At 41.5% G+C, this 13274-nt stretch overlaps 1 protein-coding gene across 1 annotated transcript in view; it reads left to right on the top strand.

The window, feature by feature from the left end:
- LOC104945268 (calmodulin-regulated spectrin-associated protein 2-like) overlaps positions 1-13274 on the top strand; it is a 31298-nt gene that overhangs the window by 17487 nt on the left and 537 nt on the right. Inside the window, exons 9-20 of the mRNA XM_010770916.1 lie at positions 5511-5607; positions 5760-5856; positions 6046-6077; positions 6184-6253; positions 6348-8376; positions 9055-9191; positions 9595-9818; positions 10444-10516; positions 11157-11222; positions 11954-12069; positions 12571-12689; positions 13222-13270. Of these exons, the coding sequence (XP_010769218.1) occupies positions 5511-5607; positions 5760-5856; positions 6046-6077; positions 6184-6253; positions 6348-8376; positions 9055-9191; positions 9595-9818; positions 10444-10516; positions 11157-11222; positions 11954-12069; positions 12571-12689; positions 13222-13270 (3109 nt within the window). The remainder of the gene's footprint in view (positions 1-5510; positions 5608-5759; positions 5857-6045; positions 6078-6183; positions 6254-6347; positions 8377-9054; positions 9192-9594; positions 9819-10443; positions 10517-11156; positions 11223-11953; positions 12070-12570; positions 12690-13221; positions 13271-13274) is intronic.

The raw sequence follows: 13274 nt of genomic DNA on the forward strand, positions 1-13274 counted from the left end.
GTCTTGGTTGACATGTTTACAAAATAGCGAGACATCAAAATGTTGAGTTCTACAGTACTTAAATGAATGAGTGTTTCCATAAACAGATGCAAATCTTGATTATACGAATTCATTCATGAGTGTCTTGACGAAACTGATTAGAAAAACATACGATGTGGACCACAACGTATGTTTTTCTAATCAGGATACAACTTGTGGTATCCAATGAGAGAATCAAGAGAAACATTATTACTCTGTAGGCCAGTGTGGTGAGTCATCCTGTGGAAAACCAATTTGATCCTAACAATCCGTCTTTACCAACGCCAACCCTGGAGAGCTGTGTTATTTCCTCAAACACTCTCTCCTTTTCTTACTTTATTTCTTAATTTCCGTCTCTAAGCTTGATCTGTCTTTCTTTTACTGCTGTGATTCATTCTGACTTCTTATGCTTTTTTTTAATAATAGCTTTTTGTAATTCTCTTCCTGTCTCTCATTGACTCACTCCTTTTCTTTCCTTTACCACTTCTTACTCACAGCTCACTCACTCTCTCCGTAACCTCTTACCAAATACTAGTGTCATTACAGAGTGGGACTAAACACATGCTACATTCATATTTTAATTTGTTCACGTTAAAGATCTGTGTTGGATCTAAAAATAACGTTCTAGTTATGTTAAACGAAAGTATTTTTGTTGGCAGAAAACCTTTTCAAACAATAGCCGTAATTCCCACAATGCCCCAAAGCAGCCACTCTCCCACACACAGCGTAATCTGTCCAGTGGTTTGGTGTAACTTACTGTCCATGCTGTGTGTTTGTGTTTGTCCCTGATGTGTCAGTCTCAGCAGTCTTTGCCAAAGAGCTGCATTAGCTAATATCTCTGGATAACTTTTACTCTGCCTCAGCATGTCCTCTGATGGAGAACTGTTGTTCTCAGCACAGGCTGACTCTTTTTAGACTCTGGTAAAAAAAAAAAAAAGATTGTATAGTTAAGCAAACACTCCTTTAATATATACTGTATATAGAAATGGTTATGCATGGGAATTTTAAAACCAAAGAGACAAAGGAGCATTATTTCACTGAATTGTGTTATGAAACAGACATTGTGTGTCCAGCAGGCTCAGGGACAGTTTTATCCCAAAGGCAATACGACTGCTAAACGCCTGAGCTCTGTTAAGTGCCTCCATAAGCATTCATCTGTTGTCATCTTGCAATTTATTTATTTATCTAAATAGTTATCACTGTAATAAACAGTATTGAATTTCATCTTACTACACAATATTTCATTTTGGAGTCTGTTCTTGTGTATATCATATTCTCTTTACGTGTATATAGACTTCTTGCACTATTCTTTTATTGTTGTAATTTATTATATACAAATATATGATATGCAGGTGCTCAGAAACATTAGCAGACATATTGATATTTGTACCAATATATAGTTATAAATCAGGGAAAAAACACTATAAACGGTCGACTGAACACAAAGCATCAAAAAAGAAATAATTGAATTGCGTGGACGAGCCAGCAGCAGTTTTCTGCTGACACTGATTTTATGAGGGTGAAGAAAAGAAATCCCAGCGGTCAGAGCAATTGCCTGAGAGCAGCAGTGCATCCAAAACTGCATACAGAACCAGTGAGATTCAGTCACCTTGACCCAGTTTCCAGGCAGTTACCCCCTCAGTAGCTCAACATATTGGTACATTGTGGCCCGACACACTAATGCAGACCTCATTATAGAGATGGAGCCCAGACATTAGTGGGGTGGGGAGGTGAGAGAGGTGTTGATGGGGAAGAAAATGGAAGCAGGAGCAAAGAGGAGTGATGAGACACTTCTCCACGAGTCTGAAACGCTTAGACAGTGAGGTGTGAAAGAGAGAGAAAGAGGGACAGCATCTTCAGCAGCTTTAGTATGATTTCTGACATGCCCAACACTGAAGGATCAGATTTGATTTAGATCAGAAGTTTTCCATTTAGAATGAAGACCATAACAGTAAGTGTAGAACCAAATGGGCTTTTTGCACAAGAAATCAAATAAAACGTACCATTCTATGTAAATAAGGGCGGCAACTAACTAATACATCCATTATCCTTGATGAATGTATCTATTTATTAATTCATTTGTTGTCTCTTTTAATGCTTATAGGTTTTAAGAGCCAACCAAAATACATTCAATTGTCTTGATTTTGTTTTTAAAGCATGAAAAACAGCAACAAAGCCAAGCTAACCCAAGCTCTTTGTGCGAGATCCGTGTGAGTAGACTTAAGGGTCTGTTGCTGAGAGTGAGATGAAAGTGGGTGAACAGTCTGGATCAGTAAAACAGGTTCAGTCCGCTTCATATTTAATTTGCCTTTATAAGAGACAAAAGACTGGCCTGCAGTACCCAACCCCCAAAGCTTTACCAAACATCACTTAGGGCTTCTCTTTCCTAATGGACACCAGGCTAGTAAATCATGCCAACCCATTCCCATTTACTGGCTGTTTAATGAATTCACACCACATCTCAAATACCATCTGTGGATCTAAGAAGGAGAAATGAAATCCACCAGCTTTGGGCTTTCTTCTGTGTTTTCTCCTTCTTAAACAAGGAGAGGTTTGTAGGTCGCCCTCAGGAAGGCAATTAACACACTTAATGTATTTCATAACCTCTTGCGTTTAAGTCTGACTGTTATAAGCAGCAATGTTATAAGCAATGCTGACATTGCAGTAAAAACCAGATAAGTCTATAAACAGATACATATCATACACAGACTGGTTTCTCAGTATGATTTACAAAAACTATATTGTGTTCATTTCCGTCATTAGTTGACAAAGTGATTTGCAGTACCGGTAAGTGTTGCCTCAGGATAAGCCCTAGATTATGGACCAGCATTAAAAAGAGTGGAAGGATTGTGTGTAACCAATCGTTGTTTTCAGTGTCATTATATCATCCCGTTCCGTCTCGTGTCTGTGTGTGGTCAATTTTAGAAGTCTTAAAGTTAATTTCTCTTCCGATGTTTTTCCTACTTTTAGAAATATGTTTTATAGGCAACTTGAGGGCACACTGATAAAGTTGTTTGGTAAATTCTGAAAGTGGGTTCTGTAAATTGATCGTGTCTGGCTGCCGGTCCTTTCATTTTCCTCTTGCCCAATGACTGTTTACATAAATGTCAAATGAACACTCAGTGTTGTCCAAGCACATATGTAATTAATTAATAATAATTCATGGATATGTAATTTCTAAGCAGTTTAAATGCATTTGTATGCAGGAAAACCCAGTAGACATTGCTCTTTAATGACAGTGTTGTGTATGGACTGTTCATGCCCATCCCTGTACAGCGGATTAGATCCCTCCACCCCCACATGCCTCAACCCTGAGCTGAGCCCTCTTCTACTAATCACCAATCAGGTTCCTGTTTTCTGCCTGAGAGTGACACACTCTGACACGCCAATCTCCAAACCAGACAGACTTGGCAACAGTGCAGACTTGGCAGGGGTAGTAATGCCAGTCAACAGGGAGATAGGCGTAGTCGTGGTGCGCCGTTTAGTTGTGTGTGGATCTGTGTGTGTGTGTGTGTGTGTGTGTGTGACCGCTGACTGGTGGTATTAAACGATAGCACTCACACCTGGTGTATCAGTAGTAGTGAGAGGGGCAGATGGGAAGAGAAGTCAGACGGGGCTTCGCCACAAATTGCAGCTGAGTGGGCGATAGGGAAATATTTCTTTCTTCTCTTTTTCTACCTGGGTCTTTTTTTTCCTATCCGTCCATGAGGAATGCTTTACAAGCTGAGCACACCTAAAGGTAAACTGCTCTTCGGTATTTGTCTAGCCATGTGTTAGTGATTCTATGCTTAAGAACAATTTATAGTCATAACAGTTTGGCCAAAAGAAAGGGAAATGTAACTCAAATCATAAGTAGTTACTCTTGTCGTTGTACTTGTATAATGACAATAAATGATTATTTTCTATTCTAGAAAATGATGATAGAGAAATTAACTGATTGATGAGAGATTCAAATGTGTTATGTTTCTGCTCTACTTTATTCATTTTGGTAACCATGTGCACTACAGCTTTTCACATAGATTTTGTCAGAGCGAAACACGTTTTCACACGTTTGCAACTCTGCTATCTAGCATGTGAGAAAACAATGAAAACTGCTCAAATGCTGCAGTAAAACCCAAGGGAAACCATTGCTGCTGGCGTTAATTGACTTTGCCCCTCCTGGTGTGCTTCTGGGCTGCAGTTGAGGGGCAAAAGGGGTGTATGTATGATGTGTGTGTGAGAGCTTGGTAGACTGAAATGTTGCTGATGAGGTAAATCACGTATCTTTAGAGCTGAGCGGTGCAGCATGTCTTTGTCTGGAGACCATGTTCTGAGGGTGGGGAGGGGCGTGTTCCTGAAGGTCGCCCCCGCTTTACTGCACTCCTTTTGCATATCATGAGCACGTGTGCATTTGTTAGTGAGTGCTCCCATGTTCACTTCAAAAGACACTGAGTTGCTGCAATAATTGATTAAATATTAATTTCCTAGAGAGGTCAAAGAAGATCTGTTTGACCTGGATTCAGTTAACAGTGATAAATAACTTGTTTCTGATTGCAAAGATTTAAATTTAAAATGTGTTTAAAACATTTAATTTCACTCAAAATCTAAACTTAATATGTCAAAAAAGATGTACAAAGAAATCAGGTTGAACCATTAGTGTTTTTACATGTTATGCCTATTAATGGATACATATTATGGCTTTTTTACAAAGTGCAGATAAAGTTGAATAGATTTTCAAATTCCACACATTTTACGATTGTTACAAAGAAATAAAACAACAGTAGGTGTGGGGAAAATGTTATACTGAGAGGAAGTACTTTGTAAAATGAAAATGTTTTGCAGTGCAGTGTCCTCAAGCAGCTTGACCTCCCACTGTATGTTGACCTGATTGAGGCATGGACACAGCCAGACACTGTGGCAAAGGTCCCTCTAACATTTCTTACCCGATCCAATTCATGCTGGCTGGTGGATCGCATGCTGGTGATTCAGAGCGGGAGAAAATAGCTGACCTCTATTTAAAAAAACGAGGTTAATGCCTTAATCACTCCTCTGTACTAACACAGGTGCTGTTCACAGATTAGCTTGTCTGGAAAAGTGATGTTGTTGGGTTCACTAGCTTGGCTAAGAGAAACTCTGTGAAAATGCCAACTCTTCTAAAGTCAGGAAAGCCATTTTCTTTATGTTTATTCAGTCTTTTGGAACATGTCTTTTTTGAAATGATGATAAATATAGATCCCTTCTAAATGACTCCACTGCAGGTAGAGCTATGTGGCATCTCTACATTTAAACGATACTCTGTCACATGGAACAAGATTGGTGAAATACATAAACTGGATGATGCAAGTAATACTCATTAACTCTGGTTCTTTGTAAGTGTAAACAGAGACACCTGCTGGGGAGATGGGTACAATGCAGTTTAACAGCTGTTGTATTGTGGGAAAGTGACAACAGGACACAAAATGTAACTGAAACTCATGATTTTAATGTTAGTCTCATTTGATTTTTTTCCACAGAATAACTATCTGGTGTTCATGGCAGAGCTGTTTCAATTGTTTGAGGTGGTCAAGCCGTCTTTTGTGAAGCCAAGAATGCTGGAGCATGAAGGCACAGGCAAGTCTCAAGTCTCTAAGTTCTGACTTTAAAAGCAATAGCAGCTGTATTGTCATTTGTAGAAAGAAGTATTGGTATATGCTTGGTATGTGCTTTACATTTTTAAAGCAAAGTGTGTTACATCATCATTTGTCTCTGTTGTGTGACCACAGACCCCTCATCCTTGTTGAAGAACATTTCAGCCATCCCCATCTCCAAGGCAACCAAGAAGAGCTTCATGGAAAGACCCCCAAGTCCTGAAAGACCCAGGTATGCTAGTCTGATCTATAACACGTGAAATGTTGTCCATTTGAGACTTTGTGCTTGTTGGCTAGTAGTTTAGACAGGTGGTTGGCAGGTGTGATTATATGGGACTTATGAAGCAATCGCTATCCGGACAAATTAAAGCTTAGAACAGATATTTTACACATTTGTAATTTTTTCTTTCTCATTCTCTAGTTTACCCCTCCGACCACAGCCTCGAAACTCAGGTGATTTTATGAATGTATTCATATTGTACTTATTTAGCTAATTGTGATTACTTTGAGGTACAACAACCTGTGTTTTAACTCTTACTCTGCTTCTTGTGTCATCCAGGAGAGATCAAAAGGTCAACCTCTATGTCCTTTGTCGATGGAAACCTCGGCACCTGGCCAAAAGAAAAAAGGTCAGTTATATTGCTGTACGTTTTATTGGCTGCTCATTTGAAAAAAAAACATCTGTATATTTATTTTGGTTTCTTTGTTTGTTTTACTCTTAAGGTCTGGTCCTTATGGAGTGTCATTTGACATCCCCTTTGACAAAGAGGACTCTGCGTCCGGCTCCATGCATGGGATGGTCCGGTCTGTCAGCACTGATGACGGCTCTGGTTTCAAAGTCCACCACATGCCCCGTGGAATGAAGCGTAATCTGTCCTTCCAGCCTGTGAACGGTCAGAGTGTGGGCATCGATGAGGAGGGCTGCCCAGACAGCCTGGCTGGTGAGGAGCTCAGCAGAGGAGCATACCCCAACGGAAATGGAAGTGTCATGGCAACAACTCCCTCCATTGAGGAAGCCCTTCAGATTATCCACAGCCCGAGCAGACCCCCAGCGGAGGGGGTCAACAGCGGCTTCTTCCTGCACTCCCCACAAGGGGCTGGTGTTGCTGTCTTGGAGCCAGTGTCAGAGTTGGACTCCAAAGGGTCTCTGAGCATCACAGACACTATAGAGGTGGACACAGGCATCCATATCCGAACAGAGGACATGCTGGATGAGGACTCCTCTCTGAAAGACTGCTCTGTAAACATGGACCTGGATATGGACACGCCAAGCCCCTGCCCGAGCAATCGGAGCAAATCCCCCTCAGGATTTAGGTTGACCAGCTTTGCAGATCAGAAGAAGAAGAAGCCTACTCCATCATTGCCCGACTCAGGGAGATGCAGCAGCAGCTCACTCAAGACCACTCCTGAGGGCTCTGAGTTTGGCCTTCCGTTATCCGTCTCCTGGGCCCCGACCCCCGAGCACAGCCCCATCCGTCAACAAACCCCATCCCCCCTCACTGCTAAAACATCGCCCACACCTGTACAACTGCCAGCAAATGACCCTGCTCAGGTCATGGCTACGGAGATGGTACAGCTGAGGATGAGGCTGGAGGAGAAACGCAAAGCCATCGAAGCACAGAAGAAGAAAGTAGAAGCTGCTTTTACAAGGCATCGACAAAAGGTTGGTCACTCTGCGTTTCTCACTGTGGTCAAGAGAAAGGGAGACGGGGCGGCAAGTGGGGAGGAAGGAGGGAAAATTGAGGCAGCAAGCACAAGTCCTACCTTTAAATTTGGGAGGAGCAAAGCAGAAACACCTGATGGTGCAGAGCAAAGCAGCACGGCCTCCTGTTGGTTAAAGTCACCGTGTGCAGGAGAGGAAGGTGGTCAGGGCCAGACTCAGCTGACAGAGGGAGATCTCTCAGAGTACACACGTTCTATTGACAAACTCAACCATTCACTAGCCTTCCTTCAGACCGAGATGCAGCGACTGGCTCAGCAGCAGGAAGTGATCATGGCCATGAGGGAGAAACAACACCAGCAGCAGGCGTGGGTCATCCCTCCTTCATACGCAAACCCATCACCACAAAAACAGAGTCGAGCCGTTACCCGATCCTCAGGACCCTCTTCTCCCGCCGACTCTCCTCATTCTACTCACCGCTCTCCAACCAGCATCAAACGCAAATCTGCTTCCTTCCACTCACGTACTCCTCGCAACCCTCGGCCCAACGAGCTAAAGCTTGCCCCTTATAATCGAGTCCTAACTGCCCCACAATCTGTCGACAGCATCCCCAGGCTACGGCGGTTTTCTCCCTCCCAGCCCTTGGCATATGCCATGGTTTACTTGGGGGAGAAACCAGCAACAGCCAATCCAGATGCATTAGATGGAGATAAAAACAAGGAGACAGAGTCACTCCTTTCCCCAGAGAGGGAGAGGGCCAGTATATGTGTAGCTAATTCAGCGCCCAGCTCCCCAAACCTCAAGCTCAAAGGAGAACCAACCGAAGCAGATTCAGTTCTGAAACCTCTCATCGAGTCATCAGTCCCTGAGGTTCTGGCCCATCCTGTGGTAGAGACGTTCACAGTGACACCTTCAGAGATCCCTCCCCAGCCAGAAGACCCAGGCCAAGTGAAGAGCAGCTTGATAGAGGTTCCTCTGTCGGTCGTGAAGCCACTGGAAGATTTGACACTTGATGATGATCTGGAGATGCAGCTGGGGGAGGAGGACGGCGCTGATCACGAACAGAAGATATCTCGTGGTTTCTTCTTCAAGGTACGCAGATGATACAAAAGAATGTCTCCAATGTGTGTCACCAATATAAATGATTAAAAACATAGCATACAGAGTCCATGTAGAAACTATCCAGGACCATTCAAGGCCCTTAAAAAGCAATGCTGCAGTTCTGGGTTGAACACAATTACATTTTGAACCTGAGGCAGCCATGTTTGGTGTTTATCATTGTTTCTAAGGATTCAGGAAACATGTCTGCTGAGAAAAGCATCATCTTCCTATTAATGGGTTGGAAGATGTCTCGCTAGCTGCAGTCTGTGTTTCGATGTAGGTCATGAAACTGGGGCTGTTGTGAATAATTCAGGCACAGCTGTGGGTAAAGAAGGGTTAAATAGATGGTGGCTGCTGGGGGATGAGCGAAGGATGTTCATATGAAAACGAAATCAATTTGTACTACCGGTAATTAGCAGCCTAATATGACTATGTTGAGAACAAGACATTATACAAATTACGTGAAGAATAACAGAATAAAACCATTTGCATAATAACGGTTCACATTTCAATTCAATAAGAATACCGATGAATGTACCTTTCCAACTCAGTCTCGTCCCATAACAAAAAGGAGAGTCGAGCTTTCACAGTAACAGTTTGAATGACATCATTCATAATCAAAACTGTAGATGGTGTGAAGTGACTGACTTTGCTTCCTTCACGTCTCAGGCGGATGGTGTGGCCGAGGAGGACATGGCTCAGAAGAGGGCTGCACTGTTGGAGAAAAGGATGAGGAGAGAGAAGGAGAGCCAGCAGAGGAAGATGCAGCTGGAGGCTGAGGTGGAGCAGAAGAAGGAGGAAGCTCGGTATGTCGACACTTGATCTGGAAAATAAGTCCATACGCATTTTCAGAATAGAGCACAGCACTGTTAACAGGCAGTTTGGTGTGTCAATGTTTTTTTACTGTTTTCAATCCTGTCTACTTCCTGCCTTTGTTTACTTTCTTTTCCCTTTATGGTTGTAAATAAATGTAAATCTCTCTACCACTGTCCAGAAAAGAATAGGCAAGTTAGTTTTCATCAGAAAGTAAAGAAAGTGTGATTGCATTGCCAAAGGTTTTTATGTATTTTATAAAAGGAAAAATGTAGAATATATAACTTGGTTGATATTTTATTTCTTTTTAGAATCATAAATCATCATTGACTCATAGTTAACAGAAAACCCCTGAAAGTATTTCTCTGCATTGACCCATCCCTCCGTTCTGTGCAGACTGAAAGCAGAAGAGGAGCGCATGAGGAAGGAGGAAGAGAAGGTCAGGAGGGAGTTCATCAAACAGGAGTATCTCAGGAGGAAGCAGCTGAAACTGATGGAGGACATGGACACTGTCATCAAACCTCGACCAGTGGGCGGGGCCAAGCAGAGGCGGGGGCGTCCGAAGTCTATGCATCGCGAAAGCATGGACTCCCCCAAAACCCCTGTCAGAGCTGCCACAGGTAACCATGGAGACGACCCCCACTCAGAGGGTCGTGGTCATCCCATCTGTCGAATCTGTGTCCTGCTGCCACTGTGCTTTGAGCCAGTTGAGAAATATGTTTTAATCACAATCATCTCCTATGTATATTTTATTATTTTCCATAACTAAATAAAACAAATATATATATCTTATTTGGTCTAGTTCAGATTTCAAATGAGTTAATTTTGATATTTCCAATATTATTGGCAATTTGTATTGTACTGTAAGTCAACAAACCCAAAATGATACAGTAGGACGAACATGTTGAGCTTAAACATAATGAAACTGAAGGAGCAATGCAATAATATTGTATGTTTATAAGTTTGTATGGGTCAAATAAAAATAATGAATGATATACTGTATAATAATACAGAGTAATGTGTTACAGGGTATGACCATGTGAATATTGTGTGTATTACTGGCTGTTAGAGTACTTTTTTTTATAACACTGAGATTGCATTGCTCTGCAACAGGGTTTGGCAGAAAACCCAGTGGACAGCGGGCTGGTTGTGTTGCTGTTGTGTTTCTCATTGTGTCTGTGTAACCGTGTCATGCTGTGTCACATGTCGCCTCACGTCCAGGTTCACGACAACGTGTCTTTTCAGTCTCTAGCTTGTCCCTGGCTTCCCTCAACCTGGGAGACAGCGACAGTGTTCACTCTGAGAAGAGGTTGCCAAGGTGAGATGCTTTTACAACTCTATACTCTAGCTGATGATGTAACACACGCAAAATGCAATACAAATATTTGTAATAATTTGGTCCCTACTATTATTATAGTATAGTATTATAACCGTTAACTTAAACCTTTATGTTTTGAAGATCTTTTCTTTTTTACATATGTCATACGTTTGGATACATAACTCTGATTCATTCAGTTAGGTGAAAACCAGCCAGCTTGTTCTTTGCTGTATGATCAAAAATATGAAAATCGGCAGTCCTAAAACAAAATAAAGGACTTTGGCACCCTGCTTTTATTCGAAATAATTAGAAATGTCAATCTGGTTTACCTAATTTAAGAATTACAGTTACTTAGCAACTTTGGAGAAAAATTAAATTCACAATACATAGAGTAAATGCTCACTGAATTATACAGGGCTGACATATGGAACTGCAATGCCCTGAACATTTGACTTTGTAGTCATTTTGAAACATCATTATTTAATCATCCTTCATGTGCAGTAAAGGTGATTGTTCTGATTTTTCTGTTTTTTGAATGCCAAGCTCTTCACTAACTCCAGTTCTCAGGACTAACATGTTTCCTGTATTCTTCTATCTTCCTTCTTTAAAACTTTCTTTCCTGCCGTTTCACACACATCAGAAGTGCTAGCTTAGCATCTGGTGGTCTCTTCTACTATCTGAACTCTCCTAAACTGAGAAGGAGAAGGTTAGTCTCTGCTTAGCGGTTAAACCTTTAGCCTCTTCACGCTGCCCTGAGCCCAATCCTGCACTAAAACCCTTTCCACACACTGGGTTTTATAATGGATTGATAGAGCACTTGAAAAATCAACTTATTCCTTCATGATTCACTTCAAACTTATTCCCTCATGATTCACTTCAAAGCCCTTGTCGAATGCTACGCTTTTAGCTGCATCGCCACCACAAAATCACTTGTCTTTCTCACTTACGTTTCTGCTGTACCTTCCTCACCAATGTCCACTCCCACTCTGGCTTTTTCGCACCTATAAAAACATTAAAGTAAATGTTTTAGTTTGGTTCAGAGCTCAAGACCAATTCTATGGAACACACTCTGGAGAAAATGCAGTTGCAGTCCAGAAAAAGAGCAAGTAAATGCCTTGTGTTGCACTATAATTGATTGACCTTGACTGCACCAGACTGCTTCACATCACTGCACTCCCTGCCTGTGCTTGCACGCTTTGCTACTAGTTAGGCTGGAATAGTACGAATAAATCCCTATACAGTAAAGGATAGATATATACCAACATAATGTCGACAGCGAGGTCAAATCACACCAACCTAACAATGCTGCTATAGGATTTGTTTTTAGAGATGCCACCTTGTGTAGTAGTACCGTAGTCTCCTGCCTTCCCTACAGTATACTCAGCAACCATGCAGAAAGGTCATCTGACACTGCTTGTATACGTGTGTGTGCTTTAGGCCAGACTCTGCAGATGGCTTCCTGTCCCCGAGCCGCTCCAGCAGCAGGAATGGAGAAAAGGACTGGGAGAACGGATCCACAACCTCCTCTGTCATATCCAACGCAGAGTACACTGGTAGAAAAAACATTCGGACATATCTCCTATAGCATTGGTTGTAAGATGTTAAACCTAGCAGACTAAACATGTATACAGTATATGTATATGTCATTATGTTTTAAACACATTAAGGTTCATATTAACATGAGATAATGATAATAAATGAAATAATATCATAAACATATTTTTACTTTTTTGGATCTTACAATGCAGCTAATATTGAACGTACAGGGTAGTGTTTTTAATCTATTAAGAGGCACGAAGAGTATGATTAAGTAGCGTTGTGCTTTTTTAATATTGTCATTTGTATTTTACCAAAGTTAAGTCATCCTCTTGTAACGCTCAATAGATCTAAAACACGAATGCCTCTAATAACACATGGATATGTAGCCAGTAGCAATCTTCATACATGATTTATCAAGAGGAAAATAGGAAGGGAACATCTTTTTTTGGACATAGCTAGAGTAGTTGCCATGACAACAGTCCCATCAAGACGTTCTCTCCTCTCTTCTCATTCAGGACCGAAGCTGTACAAGGAGCCCAGTGCCAAATCTAACAAGCACATCATCCAGAACGCTCTGGCCCACTGCTGCCTCGCAGGCAAGGTTAATGAGGGCCAAAAGAACAAGATCCTGGAGGTAACGGCACGGAGCGTTTGATTTATTGTTATTTACACTTGCAGGGGTCGGGGTGTCCTAAATATGCACGCCACATACAACTTTGTGGATTAAAATGTTACGTGGGACCTTTTTATCTCTGCCTATTTCCATTTCAATGTTGTACTTGTATAAAAGAAAAGTATACACTTCTCACAAAAGGTGTTTCACAATAAAAGCCCCTCAATGAAGAAAAAGCTTTTAATTCTGCAGGACATATAATGAACTGTTTCTTAACATTGATCGGCAAAGGAGGAAAGGCTGGAATTATTTTGTTGATGAAAGAGAAATACATTTAGAGGAAAATTAAGTTTAGGGTTAAGTTTTTCTATAACCAGGAAACAGTAGAAATTCAAACAAATGCATCAGGTTATAGTAACTTAACTATTCTTCCATCACAGTGACATACAACACATTGTATGGCTAGTCGACCTAGGGAAATGTACATACAAATACAGGGTTGCTTTCCTTCAGTATACATGAACTAATGAGCTTTTTCCCCTGACATTAACAGGAAATGGAGAAATCAGAGGCCAGCAACTTCTTGGTTTTGTTCCGAGATGGCGG

The sequence above is a fragment of the Notothenia coriiceps genome, unplaced genomic scaffold (genome assembly GCF_000735185.1).
Source record: "Notothenia coriiceps isolate Sejong01 unplaced genomic scaffold, NC01 NC01_scaffold00009343, whole genome shotgun sequence".
NCBI classification, from domain to species: domain Eukaryota; kingdom Metazoa; phylum Chordata; class Actinopteri; order Perciformes; family Nototheniidae; genus Notothenia; species Notothenia coriiceps.